The sequence below is a fragment of the Melanotaenia boesemani genome, chromosome 23, assembly GCF_017639745.1.
Source record: "Melanotaenia boesemani isolate fMelBoe1 chromosome 23, fMelBoe1.pri, whole genome shotgun sequence".
Taxonomy (NCBI): Eukaryota; Metazoa; Chordata; class Actinopteri; order Atheriniformes; family Melanotaeniidae; genus Melanotaenia; species Melanotaenia boesemani.
Window position 1 is genome coordinate 2,515,620 of NC_055704.1, and position 21,403 is coordinate 2,537,022.

A 21,403-nucleotide genomic window follows, 5' to 3' on the forward strand; every position below is an offset into this window, starting at 1 on the left:
TATAAAAGCTATGACCTGAAAAAATGTGGCTTTCTTGATTAAACTTTTTGTACTGCCTTCCTTTATTCATCATTGTTTTGAGGTGGCCATGAATGTTTTTCGACTTCAAGAGATTCTTGCCAGAAATTCCCACAAACAGGAAGTTCCCTTGAAGTATATTTTTCTACTCTGTTTGATTCTATGTTAATAAAAAGTCATTCTCATCTGAGCAGTTGTTTGTTGTGTGGTAACAGAAAACTGAGGGTGTGATGCATTTAGGTGCATTGATTAATCGAGCTGAACTTTATCGTAAGGATGGTTAAGATGCACATGACTAAGTCAGTGGGGTTCCAAAGGTTTTGGTTTAGGTTTGGGTCCAGACTTGGTTTCTCTAACTCCAGGTTGGTTTCAGAGGCTCAGGAAGGTGACGTAACTCCTCCTCAGCATCAGTCTGTAGGGAATTGTGTGGAGCTGGATAGATTCAGTTTAATGCTGCGAGTTCAGGTATGAGCCAGCAGATGTTGGGATTTCATTCAGGTGCCCCTGGTTCTAGACGTAAGCAGAACTCTGGAATGAGACTGATCCGTTTCAGTCATCTATGAACAGAATCCAAACTATGGCCAACAACGTAGATCTGCTTAGGGAAAATACCGGATTCTGATCCAACAGTCGGCGTTTCCAGGTACCAGACATCCCTGATGGTGAAGCGGGCCTCGCCTTACCTGTTGGTCCATACAGGTGGACCTCCAGAGGAGCCACCCCCGCCTTGCTGCTGTCTACAGTGAAGGTCTGAGGAACGTGAGCTCGGACTCCACTTCCAAGGCCGGGACCTGAACACCTCACCTTACTGGGATCAACCAGCTCTCGCACTGGGACACGAAATGGACTTCCTGCAAGAAAAACCCAGGCAGGCGTCTCAATGCAGACAGGTGTTCCCCCAAAAGGTGACGAATGTGTGAAATCCAAAGCCAGATCCCTCACCTGGGATAGGAAGGCCTCCAAATGTGATGTTGACGTCGTATTCTCCAGGAGTGAAGGGGATGTATTCAACGCTGCAGCTGCCATCTTTGTTGTCTTTACACGACATCTTGGCCTCTGACGGACCCTCGATGGCCAGGCCGAGACCTCCAGTGCCAGCACCCCTGAGGATTATCCCAGGCAAATCTACATCTCAAATACTCAAATTTACTTGAATGTTATTCCATTTATACTACATAGGTGTGAAAGTACCTGGTCTCGACAGTGAAGCGGTTGGATTTGTTCACTAGTCCCTCCTCCAGACCCGGACCGAAGGCTCGGACTCGACTGGGATCGCAACCCTCTGTCACAGACACCCTGAACGGACTCTTCGGGACCGAGACCTCATCAAGGAGAACTTCAATCAAGTGCAGACCTGCAGACAGGAACGTTTCCAGCTGAGCAGCTCATCAGAGAAGATGCAGAGAAGTGAGATGGTTAGAGACTGTAGGAAACACATGGCCGAGGCGGCAGCTGTGCCACCTGCTGGAGGTTCGATACCTCATGGTCAGAACTTTGTTCATGACCCTTATGATCATTGAATCTGGTTCAGTATGGTCAGGTATGGCTTGGTTCGCAGATTTTTGTGTTTCCACTGGCAAAAACTGGGAAGGTGCCAGAATAGGTGAATTAACCCCAAACATCACAGCATGCATAATTATTAACTATTACATTAAATTAAACCACTAAATAAATGTAATTGTAACTGCAGTATTTGCTGTTTGCTTAATCTCAGTGGGATTTGCCAGATGAAATAAAAATCAGCAGCATTAACTGTTCTAACCGGTGAAGCAATGTTTTGTTGTTTAGTTTTATTTTACATCCATCACAGCACAGGGCAGAGTATATCTGTCCCACAATGCACTGGGCTCCAGCATGTCACACATTGCTATCAGTGGAAAACCATCTGCTGTCTGCAGACAGACTGCAGCTATTAATACCATCAGTTCACCCTAACCTGCTCCTCAGCTGAGCTAACCCATGAGTTTCCTGGTGGAAACGTTCCTAAACAACAACACCAGGAAACCTATGCCGGGAAAATTGGAATTTTCTGAGCCACGCAGCCTGCACTTCACTGTGAGGAAAAACAGCCATAAACGCTAACAACACACCACAGTGCAAGCTAACCGAGCCTCACCATCCTCAAACGGTGTATACTCCACTCTGTAGGTCCCGTCTCCCTTGTCAGTGATGTAGGCGTCCGTGTTGGCGCCCGACGGGTTGGATATGTCCACTTTGATGTGACTTTCACCGCTCTTGTGATGAGTTCGGGCGTCTACGATGAAATGGGTTGTTACTTCCCTCAGAACGCCTGCCAAGGAAGACAGAAATAAAAGTAAAATAAACAAAGAGAGTTAAATCTTATTTATTACATATTTATTACATTTAAAAAGGCCACATTACATTATTTGTTGTTACAAACGTCAATTCACAACAAAGTAATCTCAACGCATTTGTATGGACACGGTCCAAATTTTAGACTAAGGTCTAAGGTTTTAGACATTTCCTACTCAAACACACCAGTTCTGATCAAGTTCTGCATGACTCAGTTTAGTCAGATATGTTGGAGCAGGAAACGTGTAAAACTTGTACAACTGCAGCCCTTGAGTACTTGAGTTCCCCACCACTGAAATAAAGATAGTAATCTTTAAAAAAATAGAAGGAAACGTTCCTGATTTACTGAATTCTCTAACCTAAAGAAAGAAATATAACTAAATAAAACATGTCGCAGAAAGGAGCCCTGAGAAGCTCCACATGACAACTCAATGACTTGGCCATGATCTGAAGTTCCTACTACATACATATAAAGAAAACCAGTTCAGGACAAATCCAGAATAAAAAGAGAAAAAAAAGACAGAAACTTCTAGAGGTGTCTGCGCCATCTTCATTTTAACAGAGCCGTAACCAGGACATAAAAAGACAACAAAAACACACAAACATCAAATCAAACAAACATGAAACTTCAACAAAACCTCAACAACCAGAAAAAAACAAACATCAGAAAGACAAAAGAAAAAACAAAAAAAGACAAAAACACATGAACCCAACACAAGCAGAGAAAAACCTCCAAAAACATAAAAAACTGAAAAAAGATGAATAAAACCAACATAGCAAATAATAAATATCACAGTGATTGATTAGAGTTAAGACGCGTTTCTGTCGGTGTTTCACTTTCTTGTAAGAAAATAAGTTAAATATAAAACTGAACAAAATAATACTGAAAACAAATCAGATGTGGGGAATTTTCCAGAAATGAATAAGATGGTTGACCACCACTTCATGCTATGATGATAAGGATTCAGGTCTAAAACAGACACGCAATGAAAATCAGGTTAGATCCTGATTAAATCTACACCCAGCAGCTCGACCTCTCTAACTGAGCAGAAACCATCTCTGGTCGCTCACCTCTAGGTTCCACTCCAGGTCCGTAGACTTTCACCCCGCTGGTGTCGATGGCCGGATCCACCTGCAGGCGGGTGGGGAACTTGGGCACGGAGTGGCCTCCGTATTTGATGGTGATGGTGTACATGCCATGGCTCTGGGGGATATAAGTGATGGAGTAGGTCCCGTCGCTGTTGTTCTGCAGGTGAACTTCAGCTTTGGCTCCCGAGTCTGAGATTATCTCAATGGTAAGCTCAGCCTCTCCAGCCTTGGAGCAGTCCACCGTGAAGGATCCGGTCTCATTGACCTTTCCATGCTCCAGTCCAGGGCCGCTGGCCGTCACCTTGCAGGGGTCGAACACCGACTGGACAACAGCCTTGAAGGGGGATCCCGGGATGTGCTGTTCTGCAAACAGGATGTTGATGGTGTATTCGCCGGGCTCGGTAGGCAGGTAGGACACGGAGCAGGACCCATCACCGTTGTCCTGGCATTCAATCTTGGCCTCGCATGGCCCCTCCACGGTCAAGCCCAGACCACCAGTACCGGCACCTTTTGTGTCAATGGCAAAGGGAGCCGGTTTACCCACGACACCACCCTGAAGACCAGGACCGTAGGCTCGCACCTGGTGGACGAAGATCCCGGAGAAAAGGAGGAGATGAGATGTGAAGATCTGAACAGTTTATCTGAGTTTATTCAGACAGAAAAATGTTTATCAGAGCTGAGAAAGACCAAGAAAGATTTATTTGGATCAAAAAGGTTCACCGGGATGAAGAAAGGTCGCATCTTTCAGAAAAACTAAAGATACTATTGTGTTTTCAGGCTGCCACCTTCAGCTGATCAGTACATGGTAAATCCCTGAAATTTCAACCTCTCATAATATGTTTTGCCTTTTCTTAACTTAAAAATTAAATCCAAGTGAATCCGGTTACTTCTGACTTCTGATTGTGATCAGCTGGTTTGGACATCCGACTGTGATTGGCTACTAGATGCAGGTTTAATTATCAATGCTAATAGATTTACTTTAAATTAGTTTCTTATTCAAAGGTTTTTAATAACTTGTTGGAGGATTAAAGTAAAAATGCGTCTTATTGTGAGTCTAAAAAGAAACTTGATGCTGAATTATATATTAAGGTTCATGATGAACAAAGGATGGAGAAAGTGAACAGAAAAGATGACAAAAATACAAAAGATAACAACTGCACAACCAAAACCCAAACAGAGAAACTAGCTGCTACACCTGAAAAGAAACCTAAATAGAAAACATCCTATGGCCTGTGTAAGAACACAAAGCAGATAACCATCAGGCGCACCTGTCTTCCTGAATATTGAGTAAAATATGCTGATATAGCGACTGACCTTTGAGGGATCGGGGGGCATGACGCCCTCCACAGTGAACGGACTTCCTGGGACAGGGTTTCCGTCGTAGCTGATGTCCACTTTGTATGGTCCTTCCTCAGGGGGGATGTACTTCACCATGTGAACCTCATTGTCCATGCTTGCCTCCAGTTTGCAGGGGATTGGTCGACGTGATGGAGAGGTCATCTTGACGTCCAGTATGCCCTGACCTCCGGCACCACAAGTATTGATGGAGAATTCCTGGTCCTTCCCGACATCCACCTCTTTAGTTTAAAGAAACACATCAGGATGGTAAGTTGCTATTGAACAGCAGGTTAAACAGCCGCCTGCAGGTTTATTTATGAGAAATTTTAAGACTTACAATAGAAACAATCAAAGTTCTGGCTTCAATTTTCTGAACTGAACAAGAACTTTGTAGTTCTGTCAAATCTTTGAAATTTACTGCAGATTTAAGGATATAAATAGAAAAGACTGCAGGAAAATCCAACCTCAACTTAAAAAAATAAATCAAAACTCTGTGTAAAATGTAAATAAAATAATCTCATCAAGCCATTTTTTCCCAGTAGAAGATAAACAACATATTACATGATGAAACTGAGACATTCTATGGAAAATGTGAGCTGATTGTGAATCTGATGGCAGCAACATGTCTGTAAAAAGTAGTTTCAGGGCAATCGTGTAGAATTTTAGCATCGTGTAGAATGCCCTCTTCTTTTAACAACTGTCTGCAAATGGCTTTTGCTTTGTATGATGGCGATTTAACCTGCATTTGTGGATTTCAGGATAAATTGTGGTCACAGACAGTGATTTCTGGAAGTTTTCTGAGTCCATGCAGTGATTCCCAATACAGAATTATGTGATAACATATAACAGGAATGGAAAACGACGTTTCTCTCTATCCCATGGTGCAAAAATACAAATAATTTAAAGAAAAACAGTATAAATAATAAAGTAGAGTAGAAAAATTACAATATAAAATAGTATGTCTATGACTCTTTATACAGGTGCCCATCATAATATTAGAATATCATGAAAAAGTTGATTTATTTCAGTAATTTCATTCAAAAAGTGAAACTTGTATAATGTAGACATTCATTCCTCACAGACTGACATATTTCAAATGTTTATTTCTTTTAATTTTGATTATTATGGACAAATAATGAAAACCTCAAATTGAGTATCTCAGAAAATTTAATTACTTAAGACCAATACAAAAAAGGATTTCTAGAAAATGTTGGCTAGATGAAAAGTATGAACATGAAAAGTATGAGCATGTACAGCACTAAGTACTTAGTTGGGGCTCCTTTTGCCTGAATTACTGCAGCATGCGGCGTGGCATGGCTTCCATCAGTCTGTGGCACTGCTCAGGTGAGAGCCCAGGTTGCTCTGATAGTGGCCTTCAGCTCTTCTGCATTGTTGGGTCTGGCGTATCGCGTCTTCCTCTTCACAATACCATAGATTTTCTACGGGGTTAAGGTCAGGCCAGTTTGCTGGCCAGTTAAGAACAGGGATACCATGGTCCTTGAACCAGGTACTGGTAGCTTTGGCACTGTGTGCAGGTGCCAAGTCCTGTTGGAAAATTAAATCTGCATCTCCATAAAGTTGGTCAGCGGCAGGAAGCATGAAGTGCTCTAAAACTAACTGGTAGACGCTGCGTTGACCGTGGACCTAAGAAAACACAGTGGACCAACACCAGCAGATGACCTGGCACCCAAACCATCACTGACTGGAAACTTTACACTCCACCTCAAGCAATGTGGATTCTGAGCCTCTCCTCTCTTCCTCCAGACTCTGGGACCTTGATTTCCAAAGAACATCAACATTTCCTTTCATCAGCGAACATAACTTTGGACCACTCAGCAGCAGTCCAGTCCTTTTTGTCTTTAGCCCAGGCGAGACGCTTTTGACACCGTCTCTTGTTCCAGAGTGGCTTGACACAAGGAAAGCGACAGCTGAAACCCATGTCTTCCATATGTCTGTGCTGGTGGTTCCTGAAGCACTGACTCCAGCTGCAGTCCACTCTTTGTGAATCTCCCCCACATTTTTGAATGGGTTTCGTTTCACAATCCTCTCCACGGTGTGGTTATCCCTATTGCTTGTACACCTTTTTCTACCATATCTTTTCCTTCCCTTCACCTCTCTATTTATGTGCTTGGACACAGAGTTTTGTGAACATCCAGCCTCTTTAGTATTGACCTTGTGTTATGCCCTCCATGTGCAAGCTGTCAATGGTCGTCTTTTGGACAACTGTCAGGTCAGCAGTCTTCTCCATGATTGTGTAGCCAACAGAGTTAGACTGACAGACCATTTAAAGGCCTTTGCAGGTGTTTTGAGTTAATTATCTGATTAGAGTGTGGTACCAGGTTTCTTCAATGTTGAACCTATTCACAATATTCTAATTTTCTGAGATACTCAATTTGGGGTTTTCATTAATTGTCAGTTATAATCATCAAAATTAAAAAAAAATAAACATTTGAAATATGTCAGTCTGTGAGGAATGAATGTCTACATTAAACAGTCATGGGTCAGCAGGGGTGAAAAGCAGCGGACTGAGCACACGTCCCTGCGGGACTCCTGTGCTCAGTGTGATGGTGGTCAAGGTGTTATTGCCGACCTGTACTGCTTGTGGCCTCTCACTGAGGAAGTCCAGCAACCAGTTGCACAGTGGCCACATTTACATGGGTTTTAATTCTCCTTTAATTCAGAATAAAAATCCACTTTGAAATTACCTTGTAAACACCTAATTCCAAATGAAAATGATAATTCCGAAATAAACTTAAATTCGGATTAAGTGGCCTGTTGGCTCTGATTATAAATCTTAATTGAGTAATTCCTCGACCATGTATACGTTCATTCCTCTTTAAATTAATTATGTGGTCTTCCATGTTGTAGACTAAATGAAAAGAAGCAGGAACTGGACCTTGTTCTTTTCCAGTAGACATAAATATGTCATGTCTGTCCCCTGTCCAATCAGAACCCATCCCAAACCCCAGATCTAAAGCGGAATTGAATAAAAACGATTAAATGTGTTTTCCATGTAAACTTCAATTTGGAATTACTATTTCCATGTAAACACAAAGGAGAATACTTTAATTTAGAATTATTTAATTCTAAGTAATTAATTCTGAATTAAAAAACATTGTAACTGTGGCCAGAGTGGTGTTGAGTCCTAGATGGTCTACTTTAATGATGAGCTGTTATGGGATGATAATGTTGCTGAGCTGAAGTCTATGAACAACATTCATACATATGAGTCCTTAGTGTCCAGGTGGGTGAGATCAGGATGGAGAGCAGACCAGATTGCATCCTCGGTTGACCGGTTAGCCAGGTATGCAAACTGGAATGGGTCCAGGGTGGAGGGGAGGGTGCATTTAATGTGAGGCATCAAAGCACTTCATTATAATGGTCGGTGAGTGCGACAGGGCGATAGTCATTAAAGGAGTTGGGAGTAGGTTTCTTTGTCAAGGGTATGATGGTGGTGATTTTGAAGCATACAGTTACAGATGTCCGTGAAGACGTCTTTGAACTCCTCCGCACACGTGCAGGAATGTTGTCTGGACCTGCAGCTTTGTGGGTGTTGATGGTGGAGAGTGCCCTCTTCACATTGGTTGCAGACAGACACACAGTCTGGTCGTGAGGTGTGGGAGGCAAAGAAGCCGTTGAGGTTGTTCAGCAGAGGGGTGTTCCTGTAACAGACCTGTGGTGAGGGTTTGTAGTCTGTGACTGACTGTATACCCTGCCACATGATCCATGTATCTATGCTGTCTTTAAAGTGTCGGGTTATCCTCTCTGTGTAGTCCTGTTTAGCTTTCTGGATGCCCCTGGAACGGTTGGCTCTTGCTGTTCTCAGGCCTTTTGCATCCCCAGATCTGAAGGCAGGATTCCCGGCCCTCAGCAGCCTGCAGACCTCTCCTGTCAGCCAAGGCTTCTGGTTAGCTCTGGTGATGATGGTCCGTGTGTGGGTTACATCATCCATGCATTTCCTGATGTAGGAAGTGACACTGTCTGTGTACTCCTCAATGTCTGTGTGGCTGTTGTGTGTGGCTGCTTGCTTGAAGATTCCCAGTCAGTAGTCTCAAAGCAGTGTTGGAGTGCAGAAGAAGCCCCTCTGGTCACATACGTACCTGCTTCAGGAAGGGTTTGGTTGTCTTCACCCTGGGCCTGTATGCTGGTCTTAGCAGGATGGTGATGTGGTCAGAGAGTCCAATGAAGAGGAGGGGAGAAGCCTTGTATGCTCCTTTCTGAGTTGTGTAGACTAAGTCCAAGATGTTGGTTGGTCTGGTTGGGAAATCAACATGCTGTAAATGTGGGAGGATAGTCTTAAGGTCTGCATGATTAAAATTACCAGCAAGCATAAGAAAGGATCTTCTGGGTGGGCTGTGGTCAGCAGAATCGCTGTACGTTCCCTCTGCAAGTAGAAAGGACAGCACTTTATGATCATACTCCACCAGGGGTGAACTGTGTCTACATACCACAACAAAGTCCCGACTGCTAGGATTGTTGATGTAAACACATACTCCACTGCTGTGGGATTTTCTCTTGTGGGCTCTGTCAGCTCAGTAGCACGTCAGCTGCTCCAGCTGCCCAGAGTCTGGGACGTTGTCATTCAGCCATGTTTCCATAAAAACAAAAACACAGCAGTCCCTCACCTCATGCTGGGCAGACCTCAGCAATCATATGTGATCAGGTATCATACATTTGCCAAGAAAATCGCGGGATGGCTGGGCGGCTTGGGTTTGCTGCTACCCTAGCACCGACACCTCCTTTCTTGCCTCTCATCTGCTTCTTCTCACACCGCTTTTGGCGTCTCCTCTCCGGCAGTGGGTCAGTGGTTGGGCCCAATGTAGCTGCAGGTCCGGGTGTAATCCTAGCTCCCTCGTAGCTCCCACTGAGGTGTTGGACAAAGGGTTGTCCAGCGTACGTCTGTCAATGTCTAATAAAACCTGCCGACTGTACTTGTTTTCAGACACACATAACTGAGAAAAACACTTAAAACTTTCATGCAAGAAACAGGATGAAAACACAGAGAGAGGTCGCTGCGTCCACACGCACTGCTATAGTGGTTTATATCCTACTGGGTAGAAAATGTTTTTTTGTTCTTATTTACATTTTACACTGCATACCAACTCTTTTGTTGTTGTATTTGTGAAACAAGTTTGGTTTAAATATTTCCTCCCAGACTTACTGTTGTTAAGTCCCTGAACTTTGACCTTGTTGAGGTCCAGCGGGGGGGCCACACTAATGTTGAAGGGACTTCTTGGGATGGGGTCTCCTCCGTGACACACAGTAATGGACATGTTCCCCTGAGAGAGACACCAGCTGCAGGTTAGTGGTGTCTATGGGTTGGCTGACCTGGACAGGTGTGGAGGTGCTGCCTTACCTGCTGCACCGCCGTGTAGCGGACCGTGTACGAATAGTCATGGTTATCGATGATCTCGAAGTCTCGGACAGCTTCGCCTTTTGCTGCTCCGGTGAAATGAACCTCAGGTTTAGCTTTTCCGGCTCCCTTGGTGTAAATGGTGAAGTGAGTGGGTTTGCCCATTTCCACACCTGCACAAGTTAGGAGAGACCACACAGAAAGATGCAGAGGATGAGGAGGTCTTTCTTCCAGCTGGGTTGATTAAACCGACTTACCTGTCCGGTTGAGTCCAGGTCCTTCTGCTCTGACCTTTGCTGCATCGTGGGACGGATCTACCTTTATCCTGAAGGGGCTGATGGGAATTTCCTGTTTTCCATGTCAGAGGAGAAAGTATTAGCATTCAGAGCAGACATCTGAGGAGGTGTCTCACCTGTTGCATCTCACCTGATCAGCAAACAGCACCATGATGGTGTACTGACCCGGACCTGGAGGAGTGTACTTCACCGTAAACGTGTCGTTGTCGTTCTTAATGATGTCAAAGTCTATGTCGGCCTCCATGGGTCCGACCACACCGGGAGCACACTTGATCCCGATGCTTACATCACCTGGAGGAAAAGCAGAGGTCAGCTCCAGTTTCCTCCATCTGGGATCCGAGGAATCGCCGTTCCTTCGACAATGTTTCCAAAGTATGTAGAAAGACATGATGTCTAAGACACCGTGATGAGATTCTGGACAGTGTCTCACCCTGTCCTGCCTCACTGCAGTCCACGGTAAAGTACGTGGGTTCGTTGGCTTTCAGTCCCGTCTTCTCCACACCTGGACCATAAACCTTCACGTTCTCTGGATGGCTCCCCTCTCCAATCATCACCTAATCAACCATTCAGACACATAATGAACCTGAATCTGGACAAAAACTAAATGTTAGAGACTAAAAATTGAAACACCTGCTGATCAAAGTTTTACGTCCTGTTGATTATTTCACAGTCGCTTAAGTTAAAACTGGGATGATTTCTTATGTCACAAACATAAAAAAGTGTCATCATACATTTCTGATTTTTTTTATCTTGATACTGGAATTAACTTGAAATGAAAACATTTCTGTACAGAAACATCTAAAATTCTGCACCAGAATGGAGAACCTCAGGGCTCTAAAATCGGCCCCTTTTAATTCTGCATTTATGCTTCAGAGCAATATGTTATATGCTGATGACAAGTTGTTTTATTGTTCTGAATGAATCAGTGGGACATGGTTTCTTTGTTTATTGTTCTGCAGGTCAACCAATGGGCTGGTAACACATGCTTTGTGGCCTGATGGTTGGAGACATTTGATTCAAAATAAATTTATCAGCAGATTTCTACATTCATTTATGTAGAATTAAGTCTGTTTTTCTGTTTTTGCTAATCTCAAAATGTTTCAACAGGTTTTCTGAAACGGTTCATTGGAGAGAGACGAACCATTTGTTAGTTTAAGCTAAAGATCAAAGATGTTGTAAAATTCTGGCAGATAAGAGGACGGATGGATTTTATATTCCTGGGTATCATGATGTTCTAATCAAACCAGATGGCAGATTATGACTAAATATTAAATACATAAAAGAGACTTGGACTTGCAGAAAATTAGACATTTGAGTCATGTTCCTGCTCTTGTTGAATCTAGTTCAGATGAGTTTCTGTATACAACACACTACAGTCCCTTAATACCAACAAAAAGAAGGAACACCTTCATGGCATCATTTTTACCTGGAAACTAAAATGACCATTTCACACTAAATTAAAAATCCTGATGAATAAACAACAGCTTAGACCAGAGGAGAAATATGTCTGAATGTTGGTAAACTGTCCCTTTAAAGCTGTTCTTCTTCACTGTCAGAGTTAAAGCTTTCATACCCTGAAGGGGCTGTTGGGGATGTCAACTTCACCCCAGGTGATGATGATGGTGTGCTTGATGGGTTTGGTGGGAATGTAAACACAGAAAAAGGTGCTGTCTCCGTTATCTGTGATCTGGATGTCGATGGGGAAGCCGTCTGAATCCTGAGCGTAGAGCTTGAGCTCGCCTCTACCAGCCCCATGGGTGTCGATGCTGAAATCAGCAGGTTTGTTGACGATGCAGCCCAGAGGGTCCAGACCGGGTCCAGAGCATGTCACCTGAGGAGGCAGAGGATGATAAGCACATATGGGATCTGGGAAAGAATAAATAAACCAACCATGGTTCTTCTCAGACCTTCTCAGGGAAGACGTCATTGGCAGCGGGGAGGATGTGAGCCATGAAGGGACTGTCCTTGATGTCCTCATCATCACAGATGACATGGACAGCATAGTCACCTGGTTCAGTCGGCCAGTATCGGACATCGCATGATCCGTCGCCCTTATCGTCACACTCGATCTTGGCCTGAGATGGGCCCTCAATAGAGAAACCTGCATGCAAACACAAAAAACTCAAGACTTGAACTAGATCGGTCTGGGCGGGTTCTATCCCAACTGGACCGAGCAGTGTGTTTATTAGCGTTAGCGTCAGCATTAGCATCTGACTTGTGTGAGGTGCGAGCTGATGAAGTCCACCTCCACCTGAACAGTGCAACACAGGTACAAGCCAGCTGAGAACCTACCACACAGACTAACGTAGAACCCCGAACATACCCAGAGTTCCCACTTCTGTGCCGATGGCTTCCACCACAAAGTCGGCGCTTTTTCCCACCATGCCAGTCTCCAAACCTGGACCCCATGCCCTGACCTTCTGAGACCCCGCCTCCTCGCTCACATGTACCTCAAATGGGCTGAAAATACACCAACATGCATAGGAAATGAAGTTTTCATAATTTCTCAAAAAACAAAAATACAAATCCTCAGGGCTTCTGGTTTTTAGGGCCAAAAGTCTAAAAGTTTTCACACAGTTCTCATATAAATGAATAAATACTTGCTGGTTTCATCCGTCTCACCTGCGTGGGATGCTGTGTCCTCCCCAGCTGATGTTTACAATGTATTTTCCGGTCATAATGGGGTAATAATTACATTCAAACACGCTGTTTTCCATGTCGAGCACCTTCACCGGCTCTTCCAGACCCTCTGGTAAAGAAAACAATGTATTAAGTCAAAAATATAAACAAATGATTTTTAGGAGGTACCATAACAGAAACAAATATTGTATTATTTATGTATTATTTTTATAACAACCTAATTTTGACGAACCCCCCAGGAAATCTTACTTGGTCCCTTTATGGTTACTTTGAGCTCTCCGCTGCCGCCTCCTCTGGTGAACACTTTAAAGTCGGCCACCTCCTTCACTCTCAGGCCTTTCTGCTGCAGACCTCGGCCTGACGCTCGGCAGGCATTAGGGTTGCAGGCTGTCAGAGATGCAGATGTACTGGTCAGACTGGGGATTCACCTTCATCCAACACAAATACACGCACAGAAAGCTGCAAGAGCTTCTATTAGTCAGCTGATCAGCACTAAATGAAGCGGTTTGCTGAATATGGAGGAGAAAAGCAGCAGAGATGAAGAAAACTGAGTTGAGAGCTTCTGCTGAACAGAAAAAATGTTAGACCAAGCATCCAGGGGTGAAGCTCGGAGAGGATGGGAGGAGGAGGAGGATGAGGTGTGAAGATTGGTTGGTGTGTTCTTTTAATCAGCTGTTATCAGAACAGTTGTGTGTTCTGAGCACCTCACTGGTCAGGCTTCAGTTTGAAGAGAAACGTTTTCCAGCTTGTTCCACCTGTTTGTGAGGATCAATGATTTTGGTTGCTTCAGATATGATAAATCAGTGTAATTGATAACTTGAATGTCTGAGACACAACATGCCCCCTCTGGATGTTGTTAACTCTGCACCTACATGGCAATTTTATCCTGGAATTATATGAAAGTTAAAATACTTTATCCCCATGTAACTATAAATAAATTCAAAAAGACCAAATTCTTTTCATTTCTATGTTTATGCCACAATTTATTTGCAACTTATCTGTTTCAACATCTTTCAGCCTCAATCATAAACTTGCAAAAAAGGAAATCAATGTGATCCAATGTAGTTAGTGTTTGAAATAATCATGGTCGAAGTAGTTAGCTTCACCATTTCTGGCTGAGGCAGAGTCTCTGCCGGTTGGATTAACCAGGAAACTGAAAAAAGAAGCTGGACTAAGCTGGAAATGATTGACAGGATGGATTGCATTTAATCGTAGAAAATCATTTTGATTAATCATAGAAAATCACCCAATTAACCCTTTGGCATTTCAATGGGTGTTCCTGCAAGACTGCAGGAATGCCAGGGCTTTAATTGTGATTAATCATAGAAAATCATGTGATTAATGACATTATTTTTTACAATTAACTTCAATCAGTGCCCAGAACTATTCAAAAACCAAACCAGACTTAGAAACTGAAAAAAAAAACACTTTTATATGAAGTTTTTAATATTTAGAAGATTTTTATACCATTTTATCAGAAAAAATTTAAGGTTAACATTTTATCCTAAATTATTTTTGGAGCCAATATGTTTTTTTTCCCATGTGCACCTTTATTATAAAAGGTATTTGGAGGGCTGTAAAGAGAAGCTACAGCTGAAATCATCCAGAGAGGCCCAAACACACCCACATTCACTCTGTTTCTGTAGAAGAAGAAAGAGCTGCTGAGGACGAAGCGGTGCTGGTGCATGCTGTGAAGACCCATCCAGACAGGCAGAGGTGGGCTCCAGTCACACCCCCATCCCGGGCTTCTACTAACTTGGTCGCCTGGGTTTGGGAGGTGTTGGAGGGGGTGCTCTCCTGGTCTTGTCTGAGGGTGGGGTGCGTATGGACTGAGGTATGACCTGCACTGGAGACCCAGGAGGAGGGAAGCTCTGTGAAACTAAGGGAGGCAACAACAGTGATGATAACAGAGAATGAGAACAGAGACCTCCTGACCAGTAGGTGGCAGCACTGCCAGTCCTGATGGAACAGGTGAGATGAAACTGCAGCTAAATGTAGTTCAAGATGCTGTGACTACAGTCAGGTAAGATGTCCAGGTCCTGAAGTCAGTTACTACTCAAAGAAACAGAAGTTAGAGCCCAATTCAGATAGTCAGTCTGGTTTCAAACCAAATTAGCAGGAAAATCTGTCGATTACAATACAGTTTCATACACTTTTTTTTTTAAATTCAGGTATCAATTTCCATGAAGTGAAAACATTTAATTTCTATAAGTGTTGCTGGGAAGCTTCCTTTAAACAGATGGGTCGTAACATTTTTTTCAAAGTGACTTTGGGATGTAATCTACAACTCTAACTTCAAAACAGTCAAGTCTAAACATAATCTCATCAAACCATATTTCCAGCAGAACATAAACAACAGATCAGATGCTGTTTATGTCCCCGTTTTACATTTTACTATTTCAGTGAAAATACCGATCTGACTGTGCATCTGATGGCAGCAACACATCTATAAAAAGTTTAGTCTCTTTCAGGGAAGACCTTGCAGATTTCAGCAAGACAATGCTGAACCACATCCTGCATCCATCACAGCAGCATGGCTTCACATGCTGAACTGGCCTGCCTGCAGTCCAGACCTTTCACCAGTACACAACATCTGGAGCATCATAGAAGCAGAAATCCAGCAACCAAGGTCCAGGACTGTAGAGCAGCTAGAATCCTGCATCAGACCAGAATGGGACAACATTCGAACATCACCTGGAACTACTTTTTACACCGTGCTGAACATCACCCTGGAACAACTTTTTACACCATGCTGAACACCACCCTGGAACTACTTTTTACACCGTGCTGAACATCACCCTGGAACTACTTTTTACACCGTGCTGAACACCACCCTGGAACTACTTTTTACACCGTGCTGAACATCACCCTGGAACTACTTTTTACACCGTGCTGAACATCACCCTGGAACTACTTTTTACACCACTGAACATCACCCTGGAACTACTTTTTACACCGTGCTGAACATCACCCTGGAACTACTTTTTACACCGTGCTGAACATCACCTTGGAACTACTTTTTACACCGTGCTGAACATCACCCTGGAACTACTTTTTACACCGTGCCGAACATCACCCTGGAACTACTCTTTACACCGTGCTGAACATCACCCTGGAACTACTTTTTACACCGTGCCGAACATCACCCTGGAACTACTTTTTACACCGTGCTGAACATCACCCTGAAACTACTTTTTACAGATGTGTTGCTACCATAAGAGTCACTATCTGTTCATATTTTCTACCAAATGTTAAAATGTTTCATTTTTAACATCTGATATGTTGTTTATCCTATACAGGAAGTAAAATATGGCTTGATGAGATTCTGTTTTTATTTACATTATACACAGAGACCTGATGGTTGTTAATCTTTATCAATAAATCAGACAGTAGACGTGTGTTTATCAGCTGTGTTGTTGCTTGTGCTAGCTGTGTTAGCATCCAGCCCGACATCTCAACAGCTGGGTGTTCGGATACAGATAAACTACATCTATGAACTGCGGCCTTTGTCCAACATTCCTTTCTACGTATAAAATACAGATGATTGATGTAAGTTCGATGTGATGGATGGATTGTAAACTGTGATTATATGTTTAGTTGGAGGCAGCGGGAATGTTCATTTACACACTGATGAGGACCCTTAAAGTCTGTCAGATGAGGTCCAAGGTTCACATCAACAGTCAACAACCCCCACACCACATCAGGTCTTAAATCAAGACCACAGTCCTGAGTTCAATCAAATCCTGCAAGATGAAGGCACAAATGATGTCAGTAGTACAAGTCAACCTGGTGTGATCACTGGACAAACCGGATGTTTTGGTCACTAAAACATGTGACCTAAATCGAGTCCCAAGTCAATTTTAAAGTCACAGTGGACAGATTTAAGTCAAAAACTGAGACAGCAGAGTTGAAAACTGGAAAGAATGTCCAAAGAATAACAAAACAAATCTAGAAAAGACCTAAATTAAGTCTTAGTCCTAAGTTTAGACCAGCCTCAAAAGAAAATCCAATCCAACAAGCTGAGACTGAAAAGTCTTGTCAGTCAACATTATGCATCATGTCCTCAGATCCGGAGTGATCTGACCACCAATCATGACTCTCCATCAGGTCCTCAGTTAGTACATCTAAAGTTAAAGCAACAAGTTCAGAATTGTATTCTAGGTTGGAAACTCAGCAATCAGTGTCAGTCCTCACGACTGAGAGACTGGTCCAGGTCCAAGGAAAGTAAAGGAACTAAGTGGAGTCCAAAACATCAGTCACTCTGCCAGCAGATGACCAGAGAGTCCATAGCCCATTCTGAGAAGGGGAACCAGGTCAGGACCTAGACTCTAGGTTTTAAAAAGAACATTCACATCCTAGACTGGTTTGAACCAATCTGAACTAGGGCTGCAACGATTAGTGGATGTCTGGGACTACTTCAAATTAAACTTAGAAAATAAATTAAATACATGTGAGATATGTACCACGGAAGTATGTCTGCAATGCTAGAACATTTAAAGAGGAGGCACGTCAGATTTGCAAAACAGCCTCAAGCTGAGAGTGAAATATGAGCTATTTATTATTTATGAGACACATAATCTGATTAGTAGACTAGTCGTTTAAATAGTTGATGACTAATCGACTATCAGAACAGTTATTAGTTGCAGCCCTAATCTAAACTGGTCTAAACCAGTCTAAACTGGTCTAAACCGGTCTGAGTCCACAGTGATTTTCAGTAATTAGATGTTGATGGTGAGAGAGATAGTCAGCTATAGATAGATGGAGATAGTCAATTGTGTGTTAAACAATGTTCACTTTAAACTAAACATTTACAGAAAAACCAAAAAGACTCAGAGCTGAAGCTGAGCGAGACACACCCTCAGATATGCAGACGCTGAAAGGACTTCTGGGAATCTGCTGCCCTGCAAAGGTCACGTAGACGGTGTGAGGCCCCTCCAGAACAGGAATATAGGTGCACCGGAAAACACTGTCGCCTATGTTCTCCAAGACAATCTCAACTGTGTCCCTCCGACCATTTGAGTCCACAATGATGACGCCCACGTCTCCGGTGCCCGCCCCTGGTGGACAGACAGAGGACAAGAGGACCTTTAAACTTTGGAAACTGCGCCCTCTGTCCCTTCTACAGTTCAAAGGATTAAAACTGCTCAGTAAATAGTGATGGTTTGATATGTCCTGATGTTCATCTGAGGTCGGAGGTTTTTAACACCTGGTGAGGACCAGATCAGTTAAGAGAGAGCAGAAGTTTCTGACGGCATTCATTACACATGATGATTTATCTGAACTTACAAGAAATGATGGAGAGAAACATGAGGAATCTCTCCAGCTGGAGGCGCTGGATAAGATCCCAAACAGAGGAGCTGATCCTCTGGTGCAAGTCTACTCGAGTTCCTCTGAGTGCCCAGTTTTATTATTATTATTAATAATAATAATAATAATAATAGTAATAATAATAATAATAATAATAATAAATGAATAATATAATAACTATCAATCATTTTTGGGAAATCCAGCTGTGTATTTTAACAATTTGTAGTAAATGAGCAAAATGCAGGATGAAAGGGCCAGTTATTAACAGACCACATCACCATAAAACTTTCAGAACATCCTCCAACACCTTCAGTTGCCGGAGTTACCTGCAGTATAAATGTCGAAGTAGGTGGGTTTGTTTGCCACGTTCCCCTTTGCCTGTAGTCCTGGCCCACGACCCTGAACCCTGCTCGGATCACCCATCGCCTTGGAAACATTCACCATGAAGGGACTTCTGTCGATATCCTGGCCGGCAAACAGCACCTTCACCTGGAGGAAGAGGAGCCAGACTTCTGTCAGGATTTCTGACTTTCACCAGATGTGAGAAGGCCTGAGAGAATTTTTAGGAGCTCAGTTCTGGATGGAGCCATGGACGTCCCCGAGGCTTTATGTTGGGCCGCCTATTGTTTAGCATCTAAATGTGGAGTTCCCCAAGAGTCCATTTTGGGCCCCCTCTTGTTCAACATCGACATGCTCTCACTAGCTCAGATCATTGAAACAAACCAAATATCTGATCATAATTATGCTAACAACACTCAGCTCTTATTGGTCCTGAAGACAAGGGAGAGATCATTTTACCAAAACTACATAATTTCAATCCCTCTAAGTGTGTGACATCAGAAATGTCACAAAGACAGGATTTTATCATCTTAAAAACATCGCCAGAGTCCGCCCATTTCTCTCTCTTGCTAACACAGAGGTGCTGATCCTTTTATTTCTAGTAGAATAGATAACTGTAATGCCCTGCTCTCTGGTCTTCCTAAAACGTCCATTTTGAACCTACGGCTACTTCAGAACTCTGCGGCACGAGTTCTGACGAGGACCAGAGGGCGGGAACACATCACACCATCTTTAAAATCCCTGCATTGGTCCCTGTGTGTTTCAGGATTGATTTTAAGGTTCTTTTAGTAGTTTATAATGTCTTAATGGTCTTTGGCCCTCTTATTTATCCGACTTGTTTTTAAATTATGAACCCTCGCGGACCCTGAGGTCCTCTGGTAGCAGTCTATTAGTTGTTCCAATGCATAAATTGATTTTTCATGTAAAGCACTTTGTGTTGCCCCAGCATGAATAGTGCTTTATAAATAAAGATTTGATTTGATTTTGATTTGAATAAAGATCAATCTGAAATCATCAATGGCCTGCTCCACCTGCTCCAACTCCAGGAAACTAGTACTGGTTAGGAGCTTCAACCAGATGATGTACCTACTTTCAGGTGAGTGTTTCCACCTCTGAGGTACAGAGGACTCAGAAGTACCACATCCTTACAGGGTCATTTCAGATGTTTGGTTCTGGTCGGAAGTAGATCCAAACATCTGAAATAAGATCCAGGTGATGACAGGACTTCTGTATTATCTGTTTTGTACAGTTTGTCTCACCTTATGGAGCCCCTCCACCTTGGGCAGATAGACCACGGAGTAGGTCCGGTTCTTGTCATTGTTGGGGATCACTCGGGCCTGTCCGAACCAGAAATCAGCATTATACTTCAGCTGTTCTTCAGTTTAAGGTTCTTAATGGAAATGTGGTGAGTCAGACCTCCTCTGTGTGTCCCTCTGGATCCTCCACGTAAACCAGGACCTCCCCCAGTCCGGCCTCCACCGTGTCCACTAAAAACTCTGCTGGTTTCAGGACCATGTTGCCTCGAGGTTCGATCCCTGACCGTAAGAACGTGACAGAAACGTTAACAGTTTATCCCGACATGGAGCCTGAACTCCACATGATCAGCGGTGTTTTTCTCACCTGGTCCGAAGGCTTTGGCCCTCTTTGGATGCAGCGTCTTTGCCCTCAGCGGGGCCCCGGGCTTCAGCTTGGCTTTGGGGAACTGTGATAGGTACGTCATAACGGAGTGCTCATCCACGTTGGGGTCGACAATCTCCTCTGGAGCGATTACCTGGAGGTAAGAAGGAAATGTTTTAACCAGAGCCTTGACAAGATGACATTCAGGAACAGAAACCAGAAATCAGGAAACCGTAAACCAGGAACTGGTTCTTATTCTGATCCAGAAACACAGTCTGCCTCATTAAAAACATCTGAATGCAAAATCCTTCCAGAAAGAAAAAACTGAGGGCAAAGAGAACCTGATTGTTGTTAATGAGGTGAATAAGGAAGAAAACAGGTTGAACATCTGAAACAGACTCAGATCAAATGATTTCTTCATTGTTTTTTCCTCTATTGTAACAAACCAGTTAATACTAGATAAATGTAGGACAAATAGCAAAGAGCTGCAGAATAAAACCAGAACATAAAGACGGCCGACTAAAAGATTCCCAAACACCAATAAGTTGCAGGTGGTTGATGTTTGTTGCCATTGCTCCTGCTAGTTTTCCCTCTTAACTTTTTATTTATCTTTTTTTTATTTATACGTTTTTATGTATGTGCTTAATGAACAGCACTTTGTTTAACATTTCAAAACATGCTTTCTAAATAAAATTGGATTTTAAATTTCTGCCCTATCAGAGTGCCTGTTAACCCTTCTACACTTGGTGGTGAAAATGAGCTTTTTTATTATTTCTTTTTATCTACTTATTTTATTTATTCATTTGTAATATTTCTGCATTTGCTTTGATAAAATTCATTTGTTACTAATTTATTTAATGTTTAATTGTATTTTATTCCACTCTTTTTTTTCTAATTTTTCTCTCTTTTTTTAAACTATTTTGTTAATTAATTTGCATTACAAGAGTCCTTAGATTTTTCTTTGCTGCAGAAATGTAATCCTTTATTTTATTATTACATTTTTTTTTCTTATTTAAGCACCTTATTCTACTTATTTTCACTTTAATTTTTCTGCTTTCTATTGTTGTCTGTTTCAATATAACTGTTTGGAGAA

At 42.7% G+C, this 21,403-nt stretch overlaps 1 protein-coding gene across 4 annotated transcripts in view; it reads right to left on the minus strand.

Annotated features, from left to right (window-relative positions):
- The window catches only part of LOC121634673 (filamin-C-like), a 101,589-nt gene that overhangs the window by 52,076 nt on the left and 28,110 nt on the right, over positions 1 to 21,403 (minus strand). For 3 of the 4 annotated variants that reach the window (XM_041977527.1, XM_041977526.1, XM_041977525.1), the window contains exons 4-25: positions 20,314 to 20,464; positions 20,110 to 20,228; positions 19,953 to 20,030; positions 18,681 to 18,843; positions 17,904 to 18,104; positions 14,804 to 14,926; positions 13,297 to 13,434; positions 13,030 to 13,156; positions 12,731 to 12,867; positions 12,315 to 12,508; positions 11,981 to 12,238; positions 10,838 to 10,961; positions 10,538 to 10,698; positions 10,369 to 10,459; positions 10,115 to 10,284; positions 9,920 to 10,037; positions 4,735 to 4,997; positions 3,403 to 4,000; positions 2,135 to 2,308; positions 1,210 to 1,372; positions 961 to 1,121; positions 702 to 869 (exon numbers count right to left, since the gene is read on the minus strand). In XM_041977527.1, the coding sequence (XP_041833461.1) occupies positions 702 to 869; positions 961 to 1,121; positions 1,210 to 1,372; positions 2,135 to 2,308; positions 3,403 to 4,000; positions 4,735 to 4,997; positions 9,920 to 10,037; positions 10,115 to 10,284; positions 10,369 to 10,459; positions 10,538 to 10,698; positions 10,838 to 10,961; positions 11,981 to 12,238; positions 12,315 to 12,508; positions 12,731 to 12,867; positions 13,030 to 13,156; positions 13,297 to 13,434; positions 14,804 to 14,926; positions 17,904 to 18,104; positions 18,681 to 18,843; positions 19,953 to 20,030; positions 20,110 to 20,228; positions 20,314 to 20,464 (3,880 nt within the window). The remainder of the gene's footprint in view (positions 1 to 701; positions 870 to 960; positions 1,122 to 1,209; positions 1,373 to 2,134; positions 2,309 to 3,402; positions 4,001 to 4,734; positions 4,998 to 9,919; positions 10,038 to 10,114; positions 10,285 to 10,368; positions 10,460 to 10,537; positions 10,699 to 10,837; positions 10,962 to 11,980; positions 12,239 to 12,314; positions 12,509 to 12,730; positions 12,868 to 13,029; positions 13,157 to 13,296; positions 13,435 to 14,803; positions 14,927 to 17,903; positions 18,105 to 18,680; positions 18,844 to 19,952; positions 20,031 to 20,109; positions 20,229 to 20,313; positions 20,465 to 21,403) is intronic. The other variant, XM_041977528.1, reaches the window with a different exon arrangement.